This window comes from Mus musculus, chromosome 7, assembly GCF_000001635.26.
Source record: "Mus musculus strain C57BL/6J chromosome 7, GRCm38.p6 C57BL/6J".
Lineage (NCBI taxonomy): Eukaryota > Metazoa > Chordata > Mammalia > Rodentia > Muridae > Mus > Mus musculus.
Genome location: NC_000073.6, coordinates 45,027,701 through 45,053,502, shown reverse-complemented (window position 1 = coordinate 45,053,502; position 25,802 = coordinate 45,027,701). Strand labels below are relative to the sequence as shown.

Genomic DNA, 25,802 nt, shown 5'->3' with positions numbered 1-25,802 from the left:
TGGTGCGCTCGCGCTCACTCGCTTACCCCCCCCCCCCGCCTCCCAGGCTCCGCTAGTGCTCGCTCGCGCTCTCTCTCTCTCTTTTTTTTTTTTTTTTACATTTGCACGGGATTGTGGGAGGAAGCGGAGCGCAGCCAGACACCCCGCCGCCCGCCCCCCTTCCCCTCCCCCCTCCCCCTGCCGCCTTGTGCAAAGATGGCTGCACCGTGAGCGCAGAGGAGGAGGAGGTGGCGGCGGCGGAGGCGAAAGAGCGAGCACCCAGCGCCCGCACCCACTCCGGGGCCGTCCGGGACGCCCCCTCCGGAGCGCGCGTCCCCTTCTCTCTTGCAAGCGCCGGGGCAAAGGCGGAGACAGCGGGGTCCCTCCTCCCCCCTTTCCCTCCTCCAGGGGGAACCCCCCCTCCTTGGCTCAGCGGCTGCACCCCTCCTTTGCCCGCCCCTCCGTCCCTGCCCCCTCCCTCCCCCGCCCGGGGCCTTCCCGGGCCTTCGGTGGCCGCAAAGAAAAAAAAAGAGAAAGGGAGGAAAAAAAGCAGCGGAGGGAGCGGCGGCGGAGGAGAGCGCGCGCGCTCCCCCTCCTTTCCCCCTCCCTCCCCCTCCCCCCAATTTCCACCGCGGCCAATTCATGGACAGGAACTACCCCAGCGCCGGCTTCGGGGACCCGCTCGGCGCCGGGGCGGGATGGAGTTACGAGAGGTCAGCGAAAGCTAGGTAAGGAGCTGAGGGGGACCTAGAGAAATGGGCCAAGAGGTGGGGGGATTCCTGCCTGGCCTGGGCCTGGGGCCCGCTCGGCAACGCGTGCATCGCCAACTCCCCCTCCGATTTTTGCAAGGGAGCGGCCTTCTTTGGGTTTGTAACAACGCCGCCGCCCCAGTTTGCAAATTGCAAACTCCGCCAAAGCCAGCTCCTGCTTGCAAAAGAGAGAAACGAAGCAGGCAAGGCGCAAAAACAAATTCGAACCGGGAAGGCCTTGGGAAGATGGGAAGGGTTGGCGAAGCAAGGCCTGGACTTGCCCCCCATCTTTGGATTCCCGGCGTGCTGACCCCTCCCCCCGGGCGCCCCTGGCTCTGCAACTGCAAAGGTGGGAGGAAAAGAGAATCAGCTCGCAGACCTGGGGGGCTGCACCCCCTCCCAGGTCCTATTGTTCCGGGGCTGCAGGAGGCCGGGCCACTCGGTCCCTCCCCCCTCCAAGAAATTCCCCGCGCAGAGTGGGCAAGGGGCCCCGCCCCCTTCTTAAACTAGAATTCTGTGTGTTTGGGGGGGTCCTGAGATTAGGGACACGCCCCCTTCTGCTCCCCACCTTGCTCAAAGCTGTGAATCCTGGTTGATGGCGCGCTGTTTGCCCTCTGGTGCAAGGCCACGGATTTGGGCCCTTTCTGGAACAGAGTCGTGTCTCTTCCCCGTTTGTGTTTGTGTGTGTGAGCGTGGGCCCTGTGCACGCGTGGCTAGCCGCGTGTTCACCCGTGAACCTGCCTCTTGTAGTTTAATCTGTGTCCTCACTCTTCACCTGCCCTTCACCCTCCTCCCCCTCCACACTTAGCTTTCCCCAGCGTGTATAAATTTTTAGAGTGGGACTTCACACTCGGGACCTTTTCTTTTGCACGGGTGAATTGAACTCCTGTTTGTACACGCATCTGGCTTCACTTAGGCCGGTGCATTTGAACCTCAGCCCCTAGGGATGCAACGAATTCGTGTCAGGACTTGTACCTGGGACTTTCCCTGTGTCCTGTCCCCTCCCCACCTTCTCCCCTTGCCATTTGGGACACAAGCTACCTCCTGCTCCTGGCCTGGCTGGATTCCTTTCCTAATTCAGGGTCCGTGTCGTTTCAGCGGGTCTTGGGTTGTCCGTGCGTCCTTGCAGTGTTGGACCTTTCGTTCTGTTGTGGCATGGGAGGACTTCAAGGGAGGACCACACCTTTCACGTTGACTATTTGCTTCCCCTGACTTTCTCCGTCCCCAGTGTGTCCTCGCATGCCCGTGTTTGCAAACGTGGGACTCTTAAGTGCTCCAGAATGACATTTTTTAACCCCCTCCCCCGCCATGGGATGACTGGATTCCCTAGTGTTATCTCTGGGTTCTTTGGAGTAACACCTCCATTCAGTTGAGAAGCCCCTCCTAGCCCCCTTCCCAGAGGATAGCTTGAGAGAATACTCTGACATCTCTCTCTTGCTCCCAGCTTGGTCTACGGCAGCTCCCGGACTTCCCACCCAGAAACCGACATCTTGCATCGCCAGGCCTATGCGGCCCCCCACCCACTACAAAGCTATGCCACCAACCACCACCCTGCAGGTATGGGCTCCCATCCTGGAGGGCTGGGGCAAGTCTGCCCTTTAAGATATCTGATTGGTTGCTGAAAGTTCCGCCCCTGCTAATTGGCCTTGCTCTGGGTCCTGGACCTCTTTTTGCCACTTCTCCTCTGATTGGTTGCCTCTGAGGCCTTATCTCACGCCGGATTTGTCAGGCCCGTCATGGCTCCGCCCCTCTGCCTCCTATTGGCTGTTACCCATCAGGGCCCCCCCCCCCAAATCCCACCTTCTCTTCCAGGCTTTTCCTTTCCCTCCAGCCCACCCCTAGTCTTTTCTTTCCCCGTGGGATTCTCTTGGCTGGTCGTCTCCTTTTTCTTTCCTATTGACTCCAGTTATTTAGCCCTCCCCCTTTTGCTTAGAGTAACCTCATCCCCCACCTTGTCCTTGCTGCCCACACCTCTGAATTTTAAATCGGTGCAGTCTGCCCAGGCTGCCCTTGTTGTCCCCTTCCCTGTTTTCTGACTCTTGCCCTTTTTTTTCCCCTTCCTCTTTTGAATTTTCTTTGGTACTTCTGAGGTGCTGGAAATCCCACCCTGAGCCTTCTATAGCCTCATAGCCTCACACCCCCCCCCCCCCCGCCCATTCCTTTCTTTCTTTATTTTAATAAGTGCGATAGGCTCTCTTGGAGTTACTCAGATTGTCTCTGAAGGTCTGATCCTCCTGCCTCAGCCTCCTGAAAACTGCGTTGACGGGCACTGCGTCCATTTGCTTGCCTTTGGCTCCTCCCTCCAGTCCTCCTCTGAACTGAACCTGGTTTAGTGCTTTTCCCATCCGTCTGTCTCACCCCAGCCACTACCCTCTTCTTGGCTGATTCGTTCACTTATCCATTGTCAGGCCTCTCTGGACTTTTTGACACTGGCCTCCACCACGCGGGCTCAGCAGGGCCCGACGCCTCCGTCATGAACCTCATCTCGGCCCTGGAGTCTCGGGGCCCCCAGCCTGGCCCTTCCGCCTCCTCTCTCCTTTCCCAGTTCCGAAGCCCTTCCTGGCAGACAGGTAAGTGCTATTTCCAGCGGGCTGGAGAAGGGCTGTCTCGTGGTCCGCTCTGACCAATGGTCTTCTTCATCCCTAGCCATGCACACACCGGGCCCCACGGAACTCTTCATCTCTGGTGCCCTCCCAGGTTCCAGCACCTTCCCGTCTTCCTCTGCCCTGTCTGCCTACCAGCACCCGGCTTCCTTCGGCAGCCGCCCCTTCCCAGTGCCCTCATCCCTCAGCCTCCAGGATCCACCCTTCAGTCCTCCTGCTAATGGGCTCTTGTCCCCTCATGATGTGCTCCACTTGAAGCCTTCCCAGGCACCTACAGTGCCCTCGTCATTGGGTTTCGAGCGCCTGGCAGGGGGTGGTGTCTTGGGGCCTGCTGGCCTCGGCCCTGCTCAGACTCCCCCTTACCGTCCTGGTCCCCCAGATCCACCTCCACCTCCCCGCCACCTCCCGACTCAGTTCAATCTGCTGGCTTCCTCTTCTGCTGCCACTGCTGCCGAGCCCTCGTCCCCCCAGCTCTACAACTTCTCGGGTGCTGCCCCCGGTCCACCGCCGGAGCGGGCCCTGCCCCGACAGGACACGGTCATCAAACACTATCAGCGGCCGGCCAGTGCCCAGCCCCCACCGCCCCCACCACCAGCCCATTCCCTGCAGCACTATCTGAGCTGCGGAGGCAGCTATCCCTCAATGGGCCACCGGGCCAGCTTGGCTTGCAGCCCTTTGGGAGGTGGGGAACCTTCTCCGGGTGCTGGAGAACCTAGCAAGGGTGGGCCTAGTGGAGCCACAGCTGGAGCAGCTGGCCGGGCTACAGGCCCGGAGACTGCTGGGGGAGGTGCGGCTGGGGGTGGGGGAGGGTACCGCCCCATCATCCAGTCCCCCGGTTACAAGACGAGTAAGGGAGGTTATGGACCAGCCACGGGGGGTGCCACCAGGCCACCGCCACCTCGATCCACCGCCACACCCAAGTGTCAGAGCCTGGGTGGACCTGCAGCTGCTTATGCCGCTGGGAAAGCCTCTGGGGCTGGTGGGGCTGGGAGCCAGGCATATTCCCCTGGCCAGCCCCAAGGGCTTCTGGGCCCTCAAGCCTACGGGCAAGGATTTGGAGGGGGTCAAGCACAGGACTTGAGCAAAGGCCCTAGCTATTCTGGGGGTCCTCCGCAGCCCCCTAGCGGTCCCCCGCCTCCTGGCCTGGCTACCTGTCAGAGTTACTCTCCAGACCAGCTTCAGGGTCAGCTCTATGGGGTACAGAGTGAGCCTTACCCAGGGCCAGCTGCCCATTCACAGGGGCTGCCCACAGCCAGCCCTTCCCTCAGCTACAGTACTGGTCACTCCCCTGCTCTCTCAGGCCACGGAGGCGGCTGGGGACCCAGCTCTCTGGGAGGTGGTGGGGAGGCTAGCCCATCTCATATTATCCGACCCCTCCAGTCACCGCCTGCTACTGGCCGCCCTCCAGGCGTTGGCTCTCCAGGAGCCCCTGGCAAATACTTAAGTTCGGTCTTAGCCTCAGCTCCGTTCCTGGCGCCCCCTGGAGCTAGCAGCTATGCAGCTGGAGCAGGCGGCTACAAGGGAAAAGGTGATGGCTCAGAGCTGCTTGCCGGCCCTGGTGGTTCTGCCGCCGAGCGCACGGAAGACGAAGAGTTTCTCATTCAGCACCTGCTCCAGGCACCTAGCCCACCTCGGACCTCAGGGGCAGACGGCTTGGTGGGTGAGGATGGTCCTGCCGATGCCGCTAAGGGACTCGGTGGCAGTGGTGGAGCTGGAGGAGCGCCAGGCACACCATATGAATTAGCCAAGGAAGATCCCCAGAGGTACCACCTGCAGAGCGTCATCCGGACTAGTGCCAGTCTGGATGAGGGTGCCACGGCCGCCCTGGAGTTGGGCCTGGGGAGGATGAAGGACAAGAAGAAGGGGCCAGAACGGGGTGGCGAAACTCCCGAGGGACTAGCCACCTCAGTCGTTCACTATGGAGCCGGTGCCAAGGAGCTGGGAGCCTTCTTGCAGAAGAGCCCACCTCCCCCACCACCCTCGGCCCAGGCAACCCAGCCAGCGCCCCATGGCCTCCTCTTGGAGGCTGGAGGTCCTGACCTTCCCATGGTGCTGCCTCCACCTCCTCCCCAGCTCCTCCCTTCTGTGCTCAGCCATGCCCCCAGCCCCTCACCTAGCGCCCCCAAAGTCGGCGTCCACCTCCTTGAGCCAGCCACCCGGGATGGGGCGCCCCAGCCGCCGCCCCCACCCCCACCACCTATGCCTCTGCAGCTTGAAGCCCACCTCCGCGGCCACGGCCTGGAGCCCACAGCCCCAAGCCCTCGCTTACGACCCGAGGAGAGTCTGGAGCCTCCTGGAGCCATGCAAGAACTGCTCGGGGCTCTGGAACCATTGCCGTCAGGGCCTGGGGACCCTGGTGTGGGACCACCTAACTCGGAGGGCAAAGATCCTGCAGGCGCCTACAGAAGCCCCAGCCCTCAAGGGACCAAGGCACCGCGGTTTGTACCCCTCACGTCTATCTGCTTCCCCGACTCATTGCTTCAGGACGAGGAGCGCAGCTTTTTTCCCACCATGGAGGAGATGTTTGGTGGAGGGGCAGCCGATGACTATGGCAAGGCCGGACAGACCGAAGATGATGGAGACCCCAAGACTGGTGCTGGTCCACCCCCTGGTCCCACTGCTTATGATCCCTATGGACCCTACTGTGGAGGCCGGGCATCAGGAACTGGACCAGAGACTCCAGGCCTGGGTCTGGATCACAACAAACCTCCTGAGCTTCCCTCCACAGTCAATGCAGAGCCACTGGGCCTGATCCAGAGCGGGCCACACCAGTCAGCACCGCCGCCGCCGCCGCCACCACCGCCACCACCACCTGTCTCTGAGCCCAAGGGTGGCCTCACCTCGCCCATCTTCTGTTCAACCAAGCCAAAGAAGCTGCTGAAGACATCCTCATTTCACCTGCTGCGGCGCCGAGACCCCCCCTTCCAGACGCCCAAGAAGCTGTATGCACAGGAATATGAGTTCGAGGCTGATGAGGACAAAGCCGATGTGCCCGCAGATATCCGCCTAAACCCAAGGCGCCTGCCCGATCTGGTGTCTAGTTGTCGCTCCAGACCAGCCCTCTCACCACTGGGAGATATAGACTTTTGCCCACCCAACCCTGGTCCTGACGGCCCGCGTCGCCGTGGCCGCAAGCCCACCAAGGCAAAGCGCGATGGCCCTCCCCGACCCAGGGGGAGGCCCAGGATTCGTCCACTGGAGGGCCCTGCCATGGCGGGGCCAGCCTCCATAACCACTGATGGGGCCAAGAAACCTCGGGGCCGGGGCAGGGGCAGAGGCAGGAAGGCTGAGGAAATGGGAGGTACCCGGTTGGAGCCCCTGAAGCCACTTAAGGTGAGGGGGACTGGGTGTGGGAGGGGTTGGGATGGACTCTGTGAGACTGGAGGTGTCAGATGCCCTAGGCATCAAGAGTTGTGGTTGTCTCATTAAAAAGCACCAGAGTCACCTAGAATTCCGGTGTTTCCATGAGATAAAATGTTGTGATGTTCATGTGCAGACAGGGTGGCAGGACTCAAGTTCTAAAGTCTTGTGCATGGAGGGATGGACTGGCATTCAGAGCCTGTGGGCCTGAGTACTGGGGAAGATCTGTGTCTGGGAGGGACTGTTGGCCTGGCCTCCTGTCTCAAGTAGTCAGTTGGGCTGAAATCTGAGACTCCACAAATTTGTTGCAGGAATTTGGAGGTGGTCTAAAGTGAGGTGGGGGGGGAGGGGTGCAGCACTCCGGGGTGGATCCCTGGAGGGTGGGCCCCTGGACCGTGACACTTTGCTATCCCCGTGTCTAGATCAAGCTGTCTGTGCCCAAAGCTGGTGAGGGTCTGGGAGCACCTTCCAATGATGTCATCTCGGGTGTAGACCACAACAGCCTGGACTCCAACCTGACCCGGGAGAAGATCGAGGCCAAGATCAAGGAGGTAGAGGAGAAACAGCCGGAGATGAAGTCAGGGTTCATGGCGTCCTTCCTTGACTTTCTCAAGTCAGGCAAGCGGCACCCACCACTCTACCAAGCTGGCCTGACGCCACCGCTAAGCCCCCCTAAGAGTGTGCCAGCCTCTGTGCCCACCCGAGGCCTGCAGCCCCCACCACCCACCGTGCCCACTGTGCCGCACCCGGCACCCTCTGGTCCTTTTGGCCTGGGAGGCGCATTAGAGGCGGCGGAGAGCGAAGGGTTGGGCCTCGGCTGCCCTTCCCCCTGCAAGCGGCTGGACGAAGAGCTGAAGCGCAACCTCGAGACGCTGCCCTCCTTCTCCTCGGATGAAGAAGACTCTGTGGCCAAGAACAGAGACCTGCAGGAGAGCATTTCCTCCGCCATCTCGGCCCTGGACGACCCACCCCTCACAGGCCCTAAGGACACGTCCACACCGGAGGAGCCGCCTTTAGACACTGGACCTACAGCCTCCGGTCCACCCCCTCTCCCAAGCCTGCCCAGCAGCAACAGCAGTGGCACGCCGGGTGAGTTCTCAGAAGGTGATCTGGGTGAGGCTTGTTGGAGTCAGCAGATAAAGTTGTTCAGGTTACACACTATTTCAAGTTTGTTTTCTGGTGTGTAGAAGAGCACACCTGACAAAGGTGATTTCCTGATTGCCTGATTGACAGAAAAACAAACTTTTTTTTTTTTTTTGGTTTTTCGAGACAGGGTTTCTCTGTATAGCCCTGGCTGTCCTGGAACTCACTTTGTAGACCAGGCTGGCCTCGAACTCAGAAATCCACCTGCCTCTGCCTCCCAAGTGCTGGGATTAAAGGCGTGCACCACCACGCCCGGCCCAAAAACAAACTTTTATTCTTGTTTTTTCTCTGTGTTTCCCTGGCAGCCCTGAAACTCACTTTGTAGATCAGGCTGGCCTTGAACTTCTAGATCTACCTGCCTCCCAAGTCCTGGGTCTAAAATGTGTATCACCATTGCCTAGAGGAATATCTTTTAATGAGCTCAGAGGTTCAGCAGGGAATCGCTGATACTGGGCCCTCCAGGATGCTGGGTAGAGAATAGGATATAAGTGAAGGAGTAACAAATGAAAATTTTTTTTGTTGTTTTTTTTGGGGGGAGGTTCAAGACAGGGTTTCTCTGTTTAGCCCTGGCTGTCCTGGAACTCACTTTATAGACCAGGCTGGCCTCGAACTCAGAAATCTGCCTGGCTCTGCCTCCCAAGTGCTGGGATTAAAGGCGTGCGCCACCACGCCCGGCTCCTCCTGGTGTTTTCTTTTTGCTTTTTTCTTTCTTTTTTTCTTCCTTTTCTTTTCTTTTCTTTTCTTTTCTCTTTTTTGGTTTTTCGAGACAGGGTTTCTCTGTGTAGCCCTGTCTGTCCAGGAACTCACTCGGTAGACCAGGCTGGCCTCGAACTCAGAATTCTGCCTGCCTCTGCCTCTCAAGTGCTATGATTAAAGCCGTGCACCACCAGTGCCTGGCCTGGCGTTTTCTTAATGAGTGAAAATCCTGGGTTCTATTACTAGTAAACGTAATTGGGGTACTGGAGAGATGGCTCAGTGGATAAGAGTGCTTACCACTCTTGTAGAGGACCCAGGTTCAGTTCCCAGCACCCACATCCAAATGCCTGTTCCAGGGGATCTGGTACCCTCTCCTGCCTCTGTAGGCCCCTGCACATTCATGGTATACAGACATGCACACGTAATTCGGCAAATGTCTGTGGCATTAGAAAATCAAATGACTGATGGAGGAGACAAGGGAAGGCTTGTAAGGCGGTGGATTTTGTAGGAGGGAATGCAAGCTTGGGAGTCAGGGAAGAGAGCTTCCGAGTTAGGAGTTGTTGGACAAGAGCTGCAAAGACTTGGGGAGACGGCTTAGGACTGACAACGGCATGAGGGCAATGAGATAGATCTTAAGAGTTCCTTGTAGGGGCTGGAGATATGGCTCCGTGGTTAAGAGCACTGACTGCTTTTCCTGAGGTTCTGAGTTCAACTCCCAGCAACCACAAGATGGCTCACAAGCATCTATAATGGGATCCGACGCCCTCTTCTGGTGTGTCTGAAGACAGCTACAGTGTACTCACATAAATAAAAATTAAAAAAACAAACAAACAAACAAGGAGTTCCTTGTTGCTGGAGCTACGGTGGTGGTCTCACAGAAGGACCTAGAACTGGACCAAGAAGTGGGACCTCTACAGGAGAGTCATGACAGTCTTTGCTGTCTACCCTTAGTAAGGACGTGTGGCTATGTGGATGTGCTGTGGGCTAAGTTGCCATTAGGGACATAGGATTTGTAAGGTTAGTGAAGCCGGGCATAGTGACACAGAACTGTCATTCTAACTAGCTCTTAGATAGAGGTAGGAAAATCTGGTTGAAGGCCAGCCTGGACTACATGGTCAATGAATGGTAATAGAGCTGATGACTCTATCTTCTTCTGTTTCTCTCTCTCTCTCTCTCTCTCTCAGAGCCCCCACTGCTGGAGGAGAAGCCCCCACCCACTCCGCCTCCTGCCCCAACACCTCAGCCGGCTCCACCTCCACCCCCACCCCCACCACCAGTTCCAGCCTTGCCCTCACCTACCCCACTGGTGACTCCTGTGGCTAGCTCACCTCCTCCACCACCGCCACCACCACCGCCTCCACCAGCACTGCCCTCACCACCTCCACCGCCCCCGCCAGCACCCACAACGGTCCCACCAGTTGCCCCTCCAGAGGAGCCTCCTGCCCCATCCCCAGAGGACCCTGAACCTCCAGACGCTCGGCCTTTGCACCTGGCCAAGAAGCAAGAGACGGCAGCGGTGTGTGGGGAGACGGATGAGGAGGCAGGGGAGAGTGGTGGAGAGGGCATCTTCCGGGAGCGAGATGAGTTCGTCATTCGTGCAGAGGACATACCCTCCCTCAAGGTGAGCCTCAGCATTGTCCCCAGATGGAATCACTGACAAGTGACAGCTGGCCTGGGTTGGGGTGCAGGCGGAGGAGGTGGGCTGGCTAGGCTGCTTTAGTGCTCACGGTCTCACTTGGCTGATAGAAGGGGTGGGTGAGGACGCTTGCTCTCCTTCATCCTGCCCCCTCTTCCACGATGTCTCCCAAGCTGTCATGGAGTTGATACAAATGTACTATTTAGGGCTGAGAATCAGTGCTTCAGCACTTTTACCGGATTTTACTCTGCATTAAGTTATGCCCATGGCAGCGAGAGGCTTCTCTGGCCAAGGCTGAGAGTAGCATCCAACTGTGGATATTCATACAAGTGTAGAAGGCTGTGTGATTGTGTGTACATTCGCAGGGCCAGAGAGCGTGTGAAGCCCTGGGTGCTTGGCCAGATTTGTAGGGCTAGACATTAATTCTCTCATGTAGATCATGCAACCAATCTATTCAGAGCACTTAGTTGCCCCCATAATCTTCATGCCACTAACACACTAGTCCAATGGGCGCATCTTGCCTGGCAGGACAATTGTAGCATTGAGGGTTCAAAATCAGTCACTTGGTCATTGCATTTCCCAGAGACTTAGAATCAGAGGGGAACCAACCAAGGGTTATATTCTTTCCCATTTACATATTTGCCATCAGCCGGATGAAGTTGAGTGTAACTTGTAGGTGGTATAATAGATATCTGCTTAAGGACACTCACTCGCTCACTGTTTGGCAGGCTGAGGTTTGTTGGTTTTTGTTTTGGGTTTGGTTTGGTTTGATTTGAGGCAGGGTTTCTCTGTGTGGCTTGGCTGTCCTGGGACTCACTTTGTAGATAAGACTCAGACTGGCCTCAGATCAGGACTCAAGATCCCTGTCTTTGCATCCCAAGTGTTGGGATTAAAGATGTGCACCACCACTGCCTGGCTGGGTTTTAAATTCTTGAAGTAGATCTGGCCCTGCTGGTGTCAGCCTGCCGTAACAGATTCCCTGGGGTTGTTACAGGAAGGTCCTAAGTCCAAGACCTTCCTATGGTACAGAGTAGGTTAAAAGCCACGCTGGAAATTTTTACAAAATAAATACAAAACAAAACAACAAAAACAAAACAACAAAAGAAACAACTGGGAATGTAGCTCAGGGGTAGTTCATGGCCTGTTGATAGAGAGCCACTGTCCTGGAGGTCACTCTGTTCTCGCTGGTCTGTGTCTCACTGAGTAGGGCAGGGTGGGCTCAAACATGCCGCAGTCCTGCCTCAGCCTCATGGCTGTGGTACCGTAGATGTGCACCACCACACTTGGTAACAGTCCAGTTTTGTTTTTTGTTTGATTTTCTTTTAGAAGACAGGGACTCTCTGCAGAGCTCTGGCTCATTATTGTAGACCAGGCTGGCCTTGAACTCACAGATTTATCTGCCTGCCTCTGCCTTCTGACTTTTGGGACTAAAAGTGTGCACCACCATGTCTGGCTTCTGGTTTTGTAAATTAATATTTCTCAGCATCATATCATCTACGGATATTTTTCACACCAGTGGTAGAACAAAAATATGAATAACCAATAGTATAAACGAAGTTGCTGCTTACCTTGTCCCCAAAAGTTTGGGTGGCTTCTAGGATCTTTGGATCATAGGCTTATCTGGCTGAATCAGGATTAAGGATCCTGAGGGTAGGACCTAGCAATAAAATGCTTGAGTAGAATACCCCAGCGAGAAGTTGGTCAAGAATCTATTGGATCCTGCCCATGGTAGGGCATGGCAGAAGCTCCCCAGAAGCAGAGCTGGGCTCCTCTCTGTTGTTGGCCCTGGGAGGCTGTTAGGCATTTTAGGCATGGCGGTGGTGGGATCAACTAGTGCCTTTGTACACACTGTATGTGTCGAGTCTTGGCGGTTTCTCTCTGCAGTCCACTAGATATTAGATTGAATTCATGACAAGTACAGAAGCTATTATTTCTTGAGAATCTTTTGAGAGGTGGACCTAACAGTTGTTTCTGTTTTGTTGGGTTTGTTGTTTTTTTTCTTTGTTTGTTTGTTTGTTTGTTTTTGGTTGGTTTGTTTTGTTTTTAGTACTGGGAGTTTAAGGCAAGGTCTCACTGAGTTCCCAAAGCTGGCCTGAGCCTCACCGTGTGTGTAACCTGGGCAGATTACAAGCATCCTACACTTCTGCCGGTTTTCTAGCCCTGGCGAGCAGGGTTCAAAGCACTACCTTCTCTAGCCCCATCTTACAGGTCAGACAGGCCAGTGGGCCTTTGGAAGGGCCCCATTCACTGACCAGCGCTGGGACAGGAGCCAGGGCCATCCATCTGATCCTACTGACCAGTTGGTGTGGGTCAGGGAAGGGGCCAGGCAAGGACTCAGATGCTTAAAATACTTCTCAAGTGTGAGCGACCGCAGGGGCACAGAGCCCTGAGGCCATACCTCCTATTGGGGTCAGACTCCTAGAGGTGAGCAGGGTGGGTGTGCCCTGCGCCGGGTTCACTGGATTCCGTTATACTTCTACTTAGGAGCTGGGCTGCCATCTTGTCATTCCCCAGCCTCAGTTGGCTCCACCACAGCTGATGACAGGAGCTCCTCCCAGGTGTGTATTGACGTGCATTCACGTGACCTGGCCTGTCCTTCTCAGTGATGGCGGCTCCCACACAGAAAGTGCTGGGAATGGTGGAGCTGTCGCTCTGGTCCTGAGCTGTCAAATACTCAGGAAAATACAGAGGTAGTATGTCAGCTTTGCTGGGATTTTCTTTCTGGCATCCCACGCCCCCTGATGATCTGGGCAATGTCGTTTTTGAGGCTGAGGCCGGAAGGTCCTTGACTGAGTCCATGATGCCCAGCGCTTGGCAAGTGGAGCCAGTGCAGGAGTCTGAGGTCAGCCTAGGGTACATGAGATTTCAAATGAAGCAAAAGCTAGGGACGTCTGTTTTTGACGTCTGTTTTGAGGCCTTACTGAGCTCCATCCGACAAGCTCTCTGTGGTGGTATCTACTTAGAATCCCAGTGCTAGGAGTGGATTCCTTGGGGGCCTGTTGGCCACTCAGCCTAGCTTAATTTGTGAGTTCTAGGCCAGCAACGAAGCTCCGGAGGGGAAGGGACTTGTCAAGGATCCGACTTTGGTCCCTAACCCTCAACAAGGTGGAAGGACAAAACGGATTCGCACAAGTTGTAATCCAGCAGATAGTTGTACCATAGTGCCTGCATGTGTACACATAGTTATATTTATGAGTTTATATTTATTGTTGAATTCTTAAAAAACGAGGGCCAGCAAGAAGGTTCATGAGATAGAGGTGCCTGTCTCAATCTGGAACCTTTCCTGGGGAGTTCCCAGCAGGGTCTTTACCCTTGAGTCACATTCCAGCCCTTCACTGTGGGACTCTAGGCAGGGGCTGTGACTGCTGAGATACATCCTCAGTCTATGAAATGACATTTTAAACTTCCTTATTTCCACAAGTATAAAAAAAAACCAAAACCAGGTGAAATTAGCCATTTGAATACAATTATTCAAATGTCCAGGGAAGTTTACATTCCATGACGTTGGCGATGCTTCTCGTTGGGCTAAGTGACGCATTAGTACGATGGTGCACATTCTTTTTTGTGCTCTGAGTCTTCAGACTCCCTTGTATTTTTTTTAAAGATTTGTTTATTTTTATTTATATGAGTACACTGTAGCTGTCTTCAGATGCACCAGAAGAGGGCACTGGATCCCATTACAGATGGTTGTAAGCCACCAGGTGGTTGCTGGGAATTGAACTCAGGACCTCTGGAAGAGCAGTCAGTGCTCTTAACTGCTGAGCCATCGCTCCAGCCCTTCCTTGTATATTTTATTTATCTGAGATTACGGTTAAATGAGTTGGGTTCAAGTGTTGAAGGGCTACGTGGAGCTGGAGCCTGGCACGGGTGTCACACACCTTTAATCCCAGCACTCAGCAGTCCAGCCTGGTCTACAGAGTGAGTTCCAGGTTTCCACAGAGACACCCTGTCTTGAAAAACCAAAAAGAAACTCAGAAGAAAAGAAAAGCTGTGTGGCTGACTAGCTCACAAATTGGACAATCACTGGCTGCTTTAATCTCATTGTCTATTAAAGAAAAATGGTATTACGACCCAGCACTTGAGCAGGTTGTGACAGTCATCTGAGAGGAATGGTTTTTGCAAGGCCCCGTGTGTGGAGTATGGCGGGTTTATAGAGATGCTAGTGTTTGAGACTAGACATGAGTGGGACTGGGAACATGGAGGACTTGGGGCCTGGGGCTGAGAGGATGGCTGTTCTTGAAGATGGAGTTTTTGCTGGCGGGGCCCTTGGTCATCAGGGAGATGAAGCAACTGGGCGTAAGTTTCAGACCTAACAAGCAGTGTTGGTCACCACTGTCCATGACTGCCTTCCTATTGGTGGGACCTTTTTGATTTTGTTTCGTTGTAATTTTTTGTTTGTTTGTTTTTTGGTTTTTTTTTTTTTTTTTTTTTTTTTTGAGATAGGGTTTCTCTGTATAGCCCTGGCTGTCCTGGAACTCACTTTATAGACCAGGCTGGCCTCTGCCTCCCAAGTGCTGGGATTAAAGGCGTGCGCCACCACCGCCTGCTGAGTGGCCTTGAACTCTGGCACACAAGACATTTTCTTGCCTTTCAAGGCATGGTGACTTGTCCTATAATCCCTGTCTTTAGGCATCTGAGGCAGGATTGCCACAAGTTGAAGGCTGCCTTGGCTACGTAGAGTTCCAGGTCACTGGATCCAGCTCACCTTTCTTCTTAAATACCATACCTGGGTGTGTGTAGCTCACCTGTTCACATTCCTGTTGCTAGCAGCAGCACGTGCTAGCTTATCATACATAGGTCACATTCTTAGGAAACAATCAGATTGGGCCACTTATCCTTCGGTACCGAGACGAAGATTAGCGATTGACTGTTAAAGTCAGATGTCCTCCTGCAGTGAGCTGGTCATCTCAGTATAAGGGTCTCTGAGATGGACCATGTCCTAGTCAGTCACTGGGTATGGTCGGTTAGATGATTGACAAGAAGAGAGCCTGAACGTACAAACCTTAAAGAATGGGGAGAACAGGAGGTTGTAATTTCTGGGGTCACTCCTGCGGAATGAAACTAGGGAGCTATAAAGATGGCTCTGTGATTAAGTGCTTATGCTCTTGGAGAGGACTGCGTTCAGTGGTGTTCTTCACACCCACAGCTGATTCCAGCACCAGGGCGGTCTCTTGCCCTCTCGTGGCTTCCAGGGGTACTGCACTTGGGTGCACAGTCCCTCTCTCAGACACAGAGTAACAAAACCAGTAATGAAGACTAGAAAAGGGGTTTGGAGGAAGACCAAAAGCCCATTTGGAAAAGACCAGAGGAGCAGATAGGGAGAGGTTGGGCCCTGGTGAGGAGCCCCAGAAAGGCTTCCTGGAAGTCTCTGAAGAGCCAGAACAGTGAGTTTTGTGTTCACATTCATTGATTGGGCAAGAAAGTCTGTGGGGGCGTGTACCCATAAGCTCAGAGAGTCTGTGACGTGGCTGCAGACATTGAGCTGTCTGATGCCCTGTAGGCAGGGAGAGGACACAAACACATTGTTTCCCTGCCAGGCTGAAAGGCTGTGTTTGGGGTCCAGGGAGTATTTTGAAGTTGAGCAGTTCAGATGTGGTCTGAAGTACACTTATTTTGGAGGGACTTCTGACCTAGCCGGTGATGTCATAGAGAAAGAGGAATGGGTGCCATGTGGGAGCTCAGAAGAAAGGACTGGAGTTTGGGGTACCTGCGTTCCTTCTGTATCTCTCTCTCTGCTTCCTATTGAGCAAGTTGCTAGAACTCCTTTATATGCACCTAATCCAAGAGTCATTTAAAAAAAATTAGGGTGTGGAAACAGATTTCCACATGCTAAGAGTGTATAGTTTGGCATGCAAACACCCATATTGTTCTGGTACTCAGAGCAGACATTACCAATAGATCTTGATAACTTCTGAGTACAGTTAAAAGGCAGACATGACTAGTCAATCATCTGAATTCTTTTTGACCAGTTGATCTGTAATCTTTGAATGCAGTAACCACATATTATTCATTTCTGCATTCCTGTGTCACCCAGGGCTGTCTTGCCCTGTCTTTCAAGTACCCATCACCTCTTTTGGGGAGACTTTTTTTTTCTTTGCTTTTCCTTCGAGACAGGGTTTCTCTGTATAGCCCTTGGTGTCCTGGAACTCACTCTGTAGACCAGGCAGACCTTGAACTCGCAGAGATCCTCCTGCCTCTGCCTCCCTGGGATTAACAGTGTGAGGCTCCATGCCTGTCTTCAGGAAGCATTCTTGGACTCATTCTGTCACCTAGGCTGACCTCGACCTCAAGTCACAGACAGGCTTCTTTCCCAAAATGCAGGAATTGTAGGCGAGCACTACCACACCTGACCTCTGGGGCGTTGAGTGTTTTGTCCCTGTGTTTATCTACTCTGTGACCCTCTTTATGTGCGCAGGTCAGATGTCAACGTGAAGCCTGTGCGTTGTGATCCTGGCGCTAAAACATTGGGATGGAGGACGTCAGAGGATGGGTCAGGAGGGTCAGCCTAGGCCAGGCAGTGGGGGCGCTCGCCTTTAATCCCAACACTTGGGGGGGGGCAGAGATGGGTAGATCTCTGTGAGTTCTAGGTCTCCCTGTCTCTGTTGTGCTTCACAACGTGTTTCCTGTGGCAAGTTGAGCCACACCCCAGCCTCACTGGGATATTCTAGGCTAGGCAGGCACTCTGTCTTTGAGCCACGGCTCTGACTCCTTACTGCAGGATTCTAGGTAGGCACTCTACCATTCAACTACATCCCCTGAACTCTTTCTGAGATAGTGCCTTACTGTGTATCCAAGGCTGGCTTTGATCTCTCAATCCGGCCTTAGCCTCCTAAGAAGCAGAGCTGATGCTCCTTTTCCGTGCCCCCCCCCCCGTGTGTCTGTCTGTCTGTCTGTCTGTCTGTGCTCTGAGTGCCTCATGAAAAGCCTTGCACTTGTCCCTGTCACCTTCAGACTGCTGTTCTCAGCTACGATAGCCTATAGCTTGTGGCTTATAAACACAACATAGGTCTTCCTCACAGCTTTGGAGACTGGAAGTCAAAGGTCAGACTCCTAGCAAATCTGGTTTATGGTCAGACCTTCTTCCGGGTTGCTAGATGGTACCTTCAGGCCATGCCCCTAACATAACCGGCTGGGTCGATTATCTTTTGCTTCTCTAAAAATTTGTTTTATTTTGTTTTTGTTTATGTATATGTCTTTGTAGGTGTATGTTATGTGTGTGCAGGCTCTTGGAGGCCAGCTAGAGTTATGGGCATTTGGGAACCTGTCTTAACATGTGTGCTGGGAACTGAACTTGGAAGAACGGAAAGCTCTCTTAATCGATAAGCCTTTTCTTCAGCTCCAACTTTTGCCTCTTAACCAAGGTCCTCCCCTAACCCCCCAACTTCCTATTTATATCATCAGAAGTTATTGATTAGTCATGTCTGCCTTTTACTCTGTATTCAGATGTGTCAAGATCTGGGATCTATTAGTGATGTCTGCTGTGAGTACTAGCTCCAATATTGAGGTCTGCATGCTAGATGTTTGGACTGTTGTGGTTTACTTACACATGCGCTTTTTTTTTTTTTTAAATGGCTCTTGGATGAGTCACATGAGTGCAAAGAATGCTTCTAACAGTCGGCTGAACAGGAGAAGACACAGAGAGGGTCTTGGTAAAGTTCACATACAGAAGTGTGGAGAGGCAGGATGCTGGCTGGTATAGGAGGAGACTGTGGCTGCGAGTCTTTGCTGCTATGATCCTGGCTCTAGTAAATATTCATGTGTCACTAATGGTGGGTGGGTGTTCAGAGCTTGTCCTACCTAAATAACAAAGTCAAAACTCTGTGGCGTAAACAGAAAAAGCCTGCTCAAGAGTTAGCAGGAGGCTGGGCCTGAAGGTGCAGTCTGCCATCTTCTATGCAGACCCTGGGCTGACCCAGAAGGAGGCCAGCTTGGTGAGACTGAGTGAGTTGCCTGGGGGTGTGGCTCGGTCATCGGTGAGGGCTTGGGTCAGCAGTGCCTCAGTACACAAAAGACTAGGGGTTTGGTCCCAGCACTGGAAAAAAGGAACATTCTAGCCAGATATTAGGGAAGCATGGGTAAAATCAGGCTTCATTCTGGGACTGAGGGAATCATGACTCCAGTACAGGGCAGTGCTTGCTTGGGACGAGCAGATGGGTCTTCAGTTGTTTTCGTCGTTAATTGTCTCTGTGATAACCTTACAGTGTTGTCAAGGCCAGCTTACCCTTGTGACAATCCTCCTGCCTCAGCTTGAGTGCTGGGATTTGAGGTGTGAGGGACGAAGTCTCCAGCAGGGCAGGGGTGAGGGTAACCTTGTAGGTCTCCCTGGTCTCTTCCTCCTCAGCTGGCCCTGCAGACTGGCCGGGAGCCCCCACCCATCTGGCGTGTTCAGAAGGCCCTTCTGCAGAAATTCACTCCAGAGATCAAGGATGGCCAGAGGCAGTTTTGTGCCACCAGTAATGTAAGCCAATGGGTGGACGTTGGGGGAGAATGCTCAGTCCTGGGGTCCCTCTCCTCATGGCCTAGGGCATGGCCTCCGTCACTGGAGGTGGGTGGGTAATGCATGCCAGTTCTCACAGCCTTTGCTCTCTCCGCAGTATCTGGGTTATTTTGGAGATGCAAAAAACCGGTACCAGCGCCTCTACGTGAAGTTCTTGGAGAATGTCAACAAGAAGGATTATGTGAGGGTGTGCGCCAGGAAACCCTGGCACCGGCCCCCTCTGCCAGTCAGGTACCGACCGACGGTGGGAGAATCCCTGAGGGGCAAGGTGTGAAGCTGGCTTCACATACAGGAGGTGGAGATTTCATGAGGGAAACAGAGCCAGGAGACGCAGCTGGAAGAAGGAGGAGACCCATGATGGGGGATGGATGCAGTCCCAGAGAGGGGAACAAGGACCCAGAGGGAGGGAGGGAGACATATCCAGAGAGGTGGGAACCCAGGGAAAGGAAAGAGGAGAGAGGCTTAGAGAGGTTGGGAGAGCAGAGACCTCCCCACCCAAAGGAAGAAAGCATGAAGAACAGTCAGTGGTGTGGGACAGGCCTCAGGGTCCCAGGTGTGGGGGTTGGAGTCTTCAGCCTGCCGATGACAGTCTTATGTCCTTTTCCAGACGATCTGGGCAGACCAAGGGCCCTACCCCTGTTGGGGGCAACTCTGCACCTCCGTCTAAGGTCCAAGCGCCACCTCCCAAGCCTGAGACCCCTGAGAAGATGACATCGGAGAAGCCTCCAGAGCCAGCCCCTGAGCCTGCTGTACCCGAGCCCCCTGCCCCAGAGAAGCCATCCCCACCCCGACCTGTGGAGAAGGAGAAGGAGAAAGAGAAGGAAAAGGAGAAGGAGAAGGAAAGGGTAACCCGGCCTTTGCGGAGTGAACGAGCCACCAGTGGGCGGCAAATGCGGACTGACCGGAGCTTGGCCACAGGACAGTCCACCACCTCCCGGCTGCCCAAAGCCAGGCCCTCGAAGGTGAAGGCTGAGCCACCTCCAAAGAAGAGGAAGAAGTGGCTGAAGGAAGCAGTGGGTAATGCCTCTGCCGGTGATGGTCCTGGGGGCAGCTCATCAGACTCCGAGTCCTCCCCTGGCGCACCCAGCGAGGATGGTAGGTTTCAGCAGCTGCAGGCATAGGGGTCACATAGGGAAGGAACACTGGCCTTAAGAAGGGGACAGGGTGGGCTGGAGAGATGGCTCAGCAGGTAAGAGCACCGACTGCTCTCCTAAAGGTCCTGAGGCCCACAACCATCCGTAACGAGATCTGACGCCCTCTTGTGTCTGAAGACAGCTACAGTGTACTTACATATAATAAATAAATAAATCATAAAAATAAAAAAGAAGGGGACAGGGTGATGTCAGCCTGAGGACTGCAGGTAGTCTCTACCAAATGGAGTGATGATAAAACAGTCACTTCCCTAGGTAACAAGTGTGTGTCTGCTAAGGCCTTGGTACATTGCTCCATTTTCAGGGCAGCCATAAAAGGTAGATGCTGGACCTCCCTCCGGAGGCCAGGCCTACTGGCAGAGGCCTTTCATCAAGCCAGACAGCAGCTGGGTACTTTGGAAAGTTCAGAGCCACTCTGAGCTGCAGCCCGTTCAGCCCAAGCTACGTAGTGAGATCCTGTCTCAAAACAAAAAGTAGAAACAGCGATGTTGAAGTCAGGCAGTGGTGGCATAAGCCTTTAATCCCAGTACTAGAGAGGCAGAGGCAGGCGGATCTCTGGGTTCAAGGCCAGCCTGGTCTACAGAGTGAGTTCCAGAGGTATGTAGGAAGACTTGGTTTCAAGGAAAAAAAAAAAAAGAGAGACCAAAAAACAGAAAGAATTTCCAAAATAAGATAAAGCGAAGATGTAACTCAGTGTTCGAACATCCGGTACTACAGAATAAATGAGAGTTACAGAATTTGTAAATAAACAAATAGAATTTAAACATCACATACAGATGAGGAAAACGGCATCAGGAGGGAGCCTGGGCACTCGCTCACTCCAGTGAAGCCAGCAGTGCCCTTTGTATCGATGGGTGATTTGGGTTAATAACAATAACAGGGTGGCTCTTGGGCCTGGGACAGATGTTGGGCCAGGCTCTATCCTGGGCCCAGAGACAGCAGTGCTTCATCTGACGTCATGAGAAAGGCATGACCCTCTCTTTGCTGACCTTGCCTCTAGCAAGGGCCTCATCACAGGTAGCTCCTGAGGGAGAATCTCGCCTAGACTTGGCACCGCAGGAGCTCCGTGTCATCTGGATGTTCTGCTGTTTCCCTGGAGCTCGGGACAATGACCCCCGTATGGGGCAGGAGGATTGCCATGAGTTTAGAGGGTTCAGCCTGTCTACACAGGATTGTTGTCGCTAAAATAGCAACAGAAAGCCCCTATTCTCCTAGGTTTGGCTATCAATGGCTAGCATATCACACCTTGTAAACACTCCAGGAAATGTATATTTGTTTTTTGTGTTTGTCTTTTGCCTGTATGTCTGTGCACCATGTGTATTCCTGGAGTGGAGACGAAGGAGTTGGATCTCCAAGGCCAAGTGCAGGTGGTTGTGAGCTGCCAATGGTGCTGGGTCCGCTTGAGCTGTTGGTGCTTCTAACCACTGAGCTACCTCCACCCCCCAGTGTCATTTCTTTATTTCTTTTCTTTTCTTTTTTTTTAAGATTGTTTTTTATTATATGTAAGTACACTGTAGCTGTCTTTCAGACACTCCAGAAGTGGGCGTCAGATCTCTTTATGGATAGTTGTGAGCCATCATGTGGTTGCTGGGAATTGAACTCAGGGCCTTCAGAAGAACAGTCAGTGCTATTAACCTCTGAGCCATCTCTCCAGTCCCCCACCCCCTTCCAGTTTAATTTCTTAACTTAGTCTGTATTCAGCTATGAAAGTAGCCCCCTTTGCCGGGCAGTGGTGGTGCATGCCTTTAATCCCAGCACTTGGGAGGCAGAGGCAGGTGGATTTCTGAGTTCGAGGCCAGCCTGGTCTAAAAAGTGAGTTCTAGGACAGCCAAGGCTACACAGAGAAACCCTGTCTCAAAAAAAACAAAAAAGAAAAAAGAAAGTAGCCTTCTGTCTCCTCCCTCTCCTTTCTTTCTCCCCCCCACCTCCTTTTTTTCTTTATTTTGTTGAGATAGTCTTATGTCACCCAGACTGCCTTGTAACTTGCTATGGACTTCTTTCTGATCTACCTCCCCCATCTGCCATCATCATCACATAGTTTATTTGGTGCTGTGGATGGAAGCCAGGGCTTTGTTGGTGTGCGCTAGATCAGCACTTCACCAGCTAAGCGCATCCTCAGTCCTGACCTCTGACCTCTGGTTTTGGTACATTTGTTTTAGTTATGTCTCACTGCGTAACTCTGGCTAGTCTGGAACTCACAGAACTCTACCTGCCTCTGCCTCCAAGTGTTGGGATTAAAGGTGGTCACCAAGGTGGTCTTGGAAGTTCTCTGTCTTGATTCAACATTTTGGTAGCTAACTTTGTTTCTATGGGTTTTCATCGGCCACACTGAGTTAGGCCCTGAACAGTCGCTCTTATCACTCTGCTCTTGGGATCCTGAGTATATCTTTCCAGCCTGGAGAAGCTAAGCCACTTTGTCCTCTGAGCTCAGTCACTGAGGCATCCTTAACAAGGCCTCCCCTGTGCCCTCCTAGCTAGGGATCTGCACCATGATTTCTTGCCATTGGAAGCAGTGTCTACTGCACAGGAACCTCAGAATGATTCTGTCCCATCTCTCCGCAGAGCGGGCAGTTCCAGGACGGCTGCTGAAGACACGGGCCATGCGGGAGATGTACAGGAGCTATGTGGAGATGCTGGTGAGCACAGCCCTGGACCCAGACATGATCCAGGCCCTGGAGGACACGCATGGTGAGCTGGACCAGGGAGGATGCCTGGACCTCAGAGGAGGGATATGGAGTTATGGGTGGGTGCTGCCTTCCTGAAGCTGAGGATTGGGCCTGGGAGGTGGAGGGTTAGGGTCTCGGGAGAGCGAGAGGCTTCTGGATTGGTCTAAGGATGGTCACTGGCACTTAGTCCTTTGAGAGGAAAGCTAGAGCCTGCAAAGGAACTCTGGCGTTGGACTCGGTGATCCCGGGGAGTAGGGGGTTGGGGGAACCCTGTTCGTGGCAGCTGCTGTCTGCTGACACCCCTGCTCTTGCAGATGAACTCTATCTTCCACCCATGCGGAAGATTGACGGCCTCCTCAATGAGCACAAGAAAAAGGTCCTGAAGCGGCTGTCACTGAGCCCAGCTCTGCAGGTGCTTGGGGGCCTGAGTGGGGATATTGCATGGGGCTCAGATCAGGTGTGGAGACCCGGCTGTGGGCTGTCAGCAACTGGAGGTTACTTGAGTATCTTCCCTAGAGCAAGGATTACTGCAAGGTCATTACTGTCCTGGGGCTTGGTCTGGAGATGATGAGGGCTAAGCTGGAGAGGCCCCTGGCTTCCCAACAGCCCCCCGGGGGACGTTAATAGAGCATGCCTGGGCCTGAGGCTTTTGTCTAACCACCCTATCACCTGTCTCCTGTCCCTGTGAGACAGAACTGTCAAATCCCAGGGCTCACTCCTGCCTGTCAGTTCCCTCTGGAATGACCCGTCGTACTGGATGGTGCATCCCAGGGCCACCCTGAGAATCTTGAGGTCCAGTGCTGACACGGTGCCAAGGATTCTAGATTTAATGTCGTGGGACAGGGGATGTGACACACTTGGTAGCGTGCTTGAGGCCCTGGGTTCCATCCCCAGCACAGGCTTCTCCAGGCATGCTGGATGCTTGGTGGTGTTCAGACTGTTGAGCTTGTCATTGACAGTTCTGGGGTAGAAAGTATAGACTTGTCCGGTTCTAAGGATTCTGGTTACTATGTTTTTTAGGTCTTTGGTTTGGTTTGGTTGAGACAGGGTCTTACTAGGTAGCCTTGCTATATTGAAACTTGCTGTGTAGAGCAGGCTGCACACACCTGTCCTCCCAGTTCTGTGGGAGGTAGGGCAGGAGAATCAAAACTCAGAGCCATCTTGGACAATTAATGAGGCCATGATACAAGTTTAAAAAGTAGCTGTGTGGTGGCACGTCTGTTCCTGCAGTCCCAATACTTGGACGTTAAAGGCATGTGAATCTCTGTGGGTTTAAGGTCAGCCAGGTCTGTCTTTTTATGAAAAAGGAGAGAGAGAGAAAACTCAGGGATTGGTACTAGGCTGCCTCCCTAGTTCTGGATTGGATGTACAGCATCTGGTATAGGTGAGGCTGGCACTGTGAATCAGAGTGCATAGGTGTGGGTGTGTGTGTGTGTGTGTGTGTGTGTGTGTGTGTGTGAGAGAGAGAGAGAGAGAGAGAGAGAGAGAGAGACAGAGAGAGACAGAGAGAGAGAGAGCGCGAGCGTGTGTGTGTATGAGAGTGTGTGTGTGTGCTTATGTGTGTACATGTGGGTGTGAGAGTGTATTGCATCTTGGATTCAGCTGGAGACCAGAAGCTGGCTTCAGATATCCCATATCTGCAGTTGTGAGCCACTCCATGTGGGTGCTAGAAACTGAACCTGAGTTGTCTGAGAGAGCAGAGCTGTCTCTCCATTCCATACAGCACGTAATTTGGGGTGTTACAGAGAGGTGGGTAGAATGTACTACTTGTGAGATTTGGGGCAGGACAGCCAGGCCTAGGGGACAAGATAGACCTGCAGGTCTTCTGAAATTGCCTTGGGGGACAGTAAGGCCTCCATGATGCAAAGATCTGACTGCTGGAGTTGGGTGGAGGTGCCGGTCCAGGGAGGTGGCCTCTGACCCTCTGGCTTCCCGCAGGATGCCCTGCACACGTTCCCACAGCTGCAGGTGGAGCAGACTGGAGAAGGCTCCCCCGAAGAGGGGGCCGTGCGGCTGCGGCCTGCAGGGGAGCCCTACAACCGAAAGACACTCAGCAAGCTCAAGAGAAGTGTTGTGCGGGCCCAGGTAGGACTCTTGGCCTGGGAAGGGTGACCCCAGGAGGAGTGGTGCTGGCCAGAGCGTATGAGCACGTGCTCCTCTGTCCGCAGGAATTCAAGGTGGAGCTGGAGAAGTCAGGGTACTACACCCTCTACCACTCTCTGCACCACTACAAGTACCACACATTTCTGCGCTGCCGAGACCAGGTGAGCAGCAGCCCAGCCCCTCAGTCCCCCTCTCCTCCCCGGGCACTCCAGCCTTCCTCCTCAGCCCTAGAGTCCTGGTCCCATCCCTCCCCTAGCCATTTCTTCCTACACAGCCTCGTTCTCCTTCCCCACAGACCCTGGCCATCGAGGGTGGTGCAGAGGACCTGGGTCAGGAAGAGGTTGTCCAGCAGTGCATGCGGAACCAGCCATGGCTAGAACAGCTGTTCGACTCCTTCAGTGACCTGCTGGCCCAAGCACAGGCCCATAGCCGCTGCGGGTGACCACACTGGGCCTGGTGAGGAGGACACCTCCTCCGCGGACTGAGAACTGGACAGAGCTGTCCTCCAGAGCTGACTCCTATCGGCTCCCTTGCTGCCAGGAGGGAAGGGGTCGTCCTCAGCCAGGGTGTGTCCACACAGCCCCCCTTTAGTCCCTTTCACACCCTCCCCCATTCGTGTACAGAGAAATTATTTATATATATGTATAAATGTCTATTTAGTAACACTTGCCCTGTCCCCTGGCCCAGCCCCCCCAACACGGCCATCGCCCCTGCCCCTCCACCATGTACATAATGTATAGGAAAATTCTATGTATGGTTGAGGGAGGCAGGGTGGCTTGAGAGAGCTGGGGAACCCCCTCTCCCCTCCCAAGCTTCCCCCTCCAGGCCAACATCTTTGCTAAAGGCTGCTCCCCGAGGGCGTGTGGTGTTGGGTGGGAGGGGCCAAACATCTTGTTAATTATTTTTAATCTTATTTATTGTACATACCTGGGGTGGGGGAGGTGTGGAGAGGGAGGGTGAGAAGGACTCCCCTCGCCCTGCCCCTCCCGCTCCTTTTCTACAGCGATCTGTCTCCCCCACCCTCGGCCCTGCTCCTCTTTGTCTTCTCAATGTGGTTCTATTTTTTAATGCCTCTCTCTGTCCCATCCCCGCTCCCTTCTGCCCTCTTCCCACCTCACCTTGACCTCCTGCTCTTTCTCGGGCGCTGTACAACTCACCTTGTATACACTGTGTACACACAACCAGCCAAACGAAACCCAACAGCAACACTTTACCAGCA

The 25,802-nt window shown here is 53.7% G+C and overlaps 1 protein-coding gene across 1 annotated transcript; it reads left to right on the top strand.

Moving 5' to 3' along the window:
* The first annotated feature begins 168 nt into the window (after nucleotides 1-168).
* On the top strand, nucleotides 169-25,802 carry Prr12 (proline rich 12). The gene is made up of 14 exons (NM_175022.3): nucleotides 169-707; nucleotides 2,173-2,285; nucleotides 3,137-3,298; nucleotides 3,375-6,664; nucleotides 7,114-7,780; nucleotides 9,715-10,151; nucleotides 18,508-18,624; nucleotides 18,761-18,894; nucleotides 19,271-19,758; nucleotides 22,377-22,502; nucleotides 22,795-22,892; nucleotides 24,419-24,565; nucleotides 24,649-24,744; nucleotides 24,879-25,802. Exons 1-14 carry the CDS (start codon nucleotides 622-624, stop codon nucleotides 25,023-25,025), a joined length of 6,108 nt encoding a protein of 2,035 aa, NP_778187.2. The 5' UTR covers nucleotides 169-621; the 3' UTR covers nucleotides 25,026-25,802.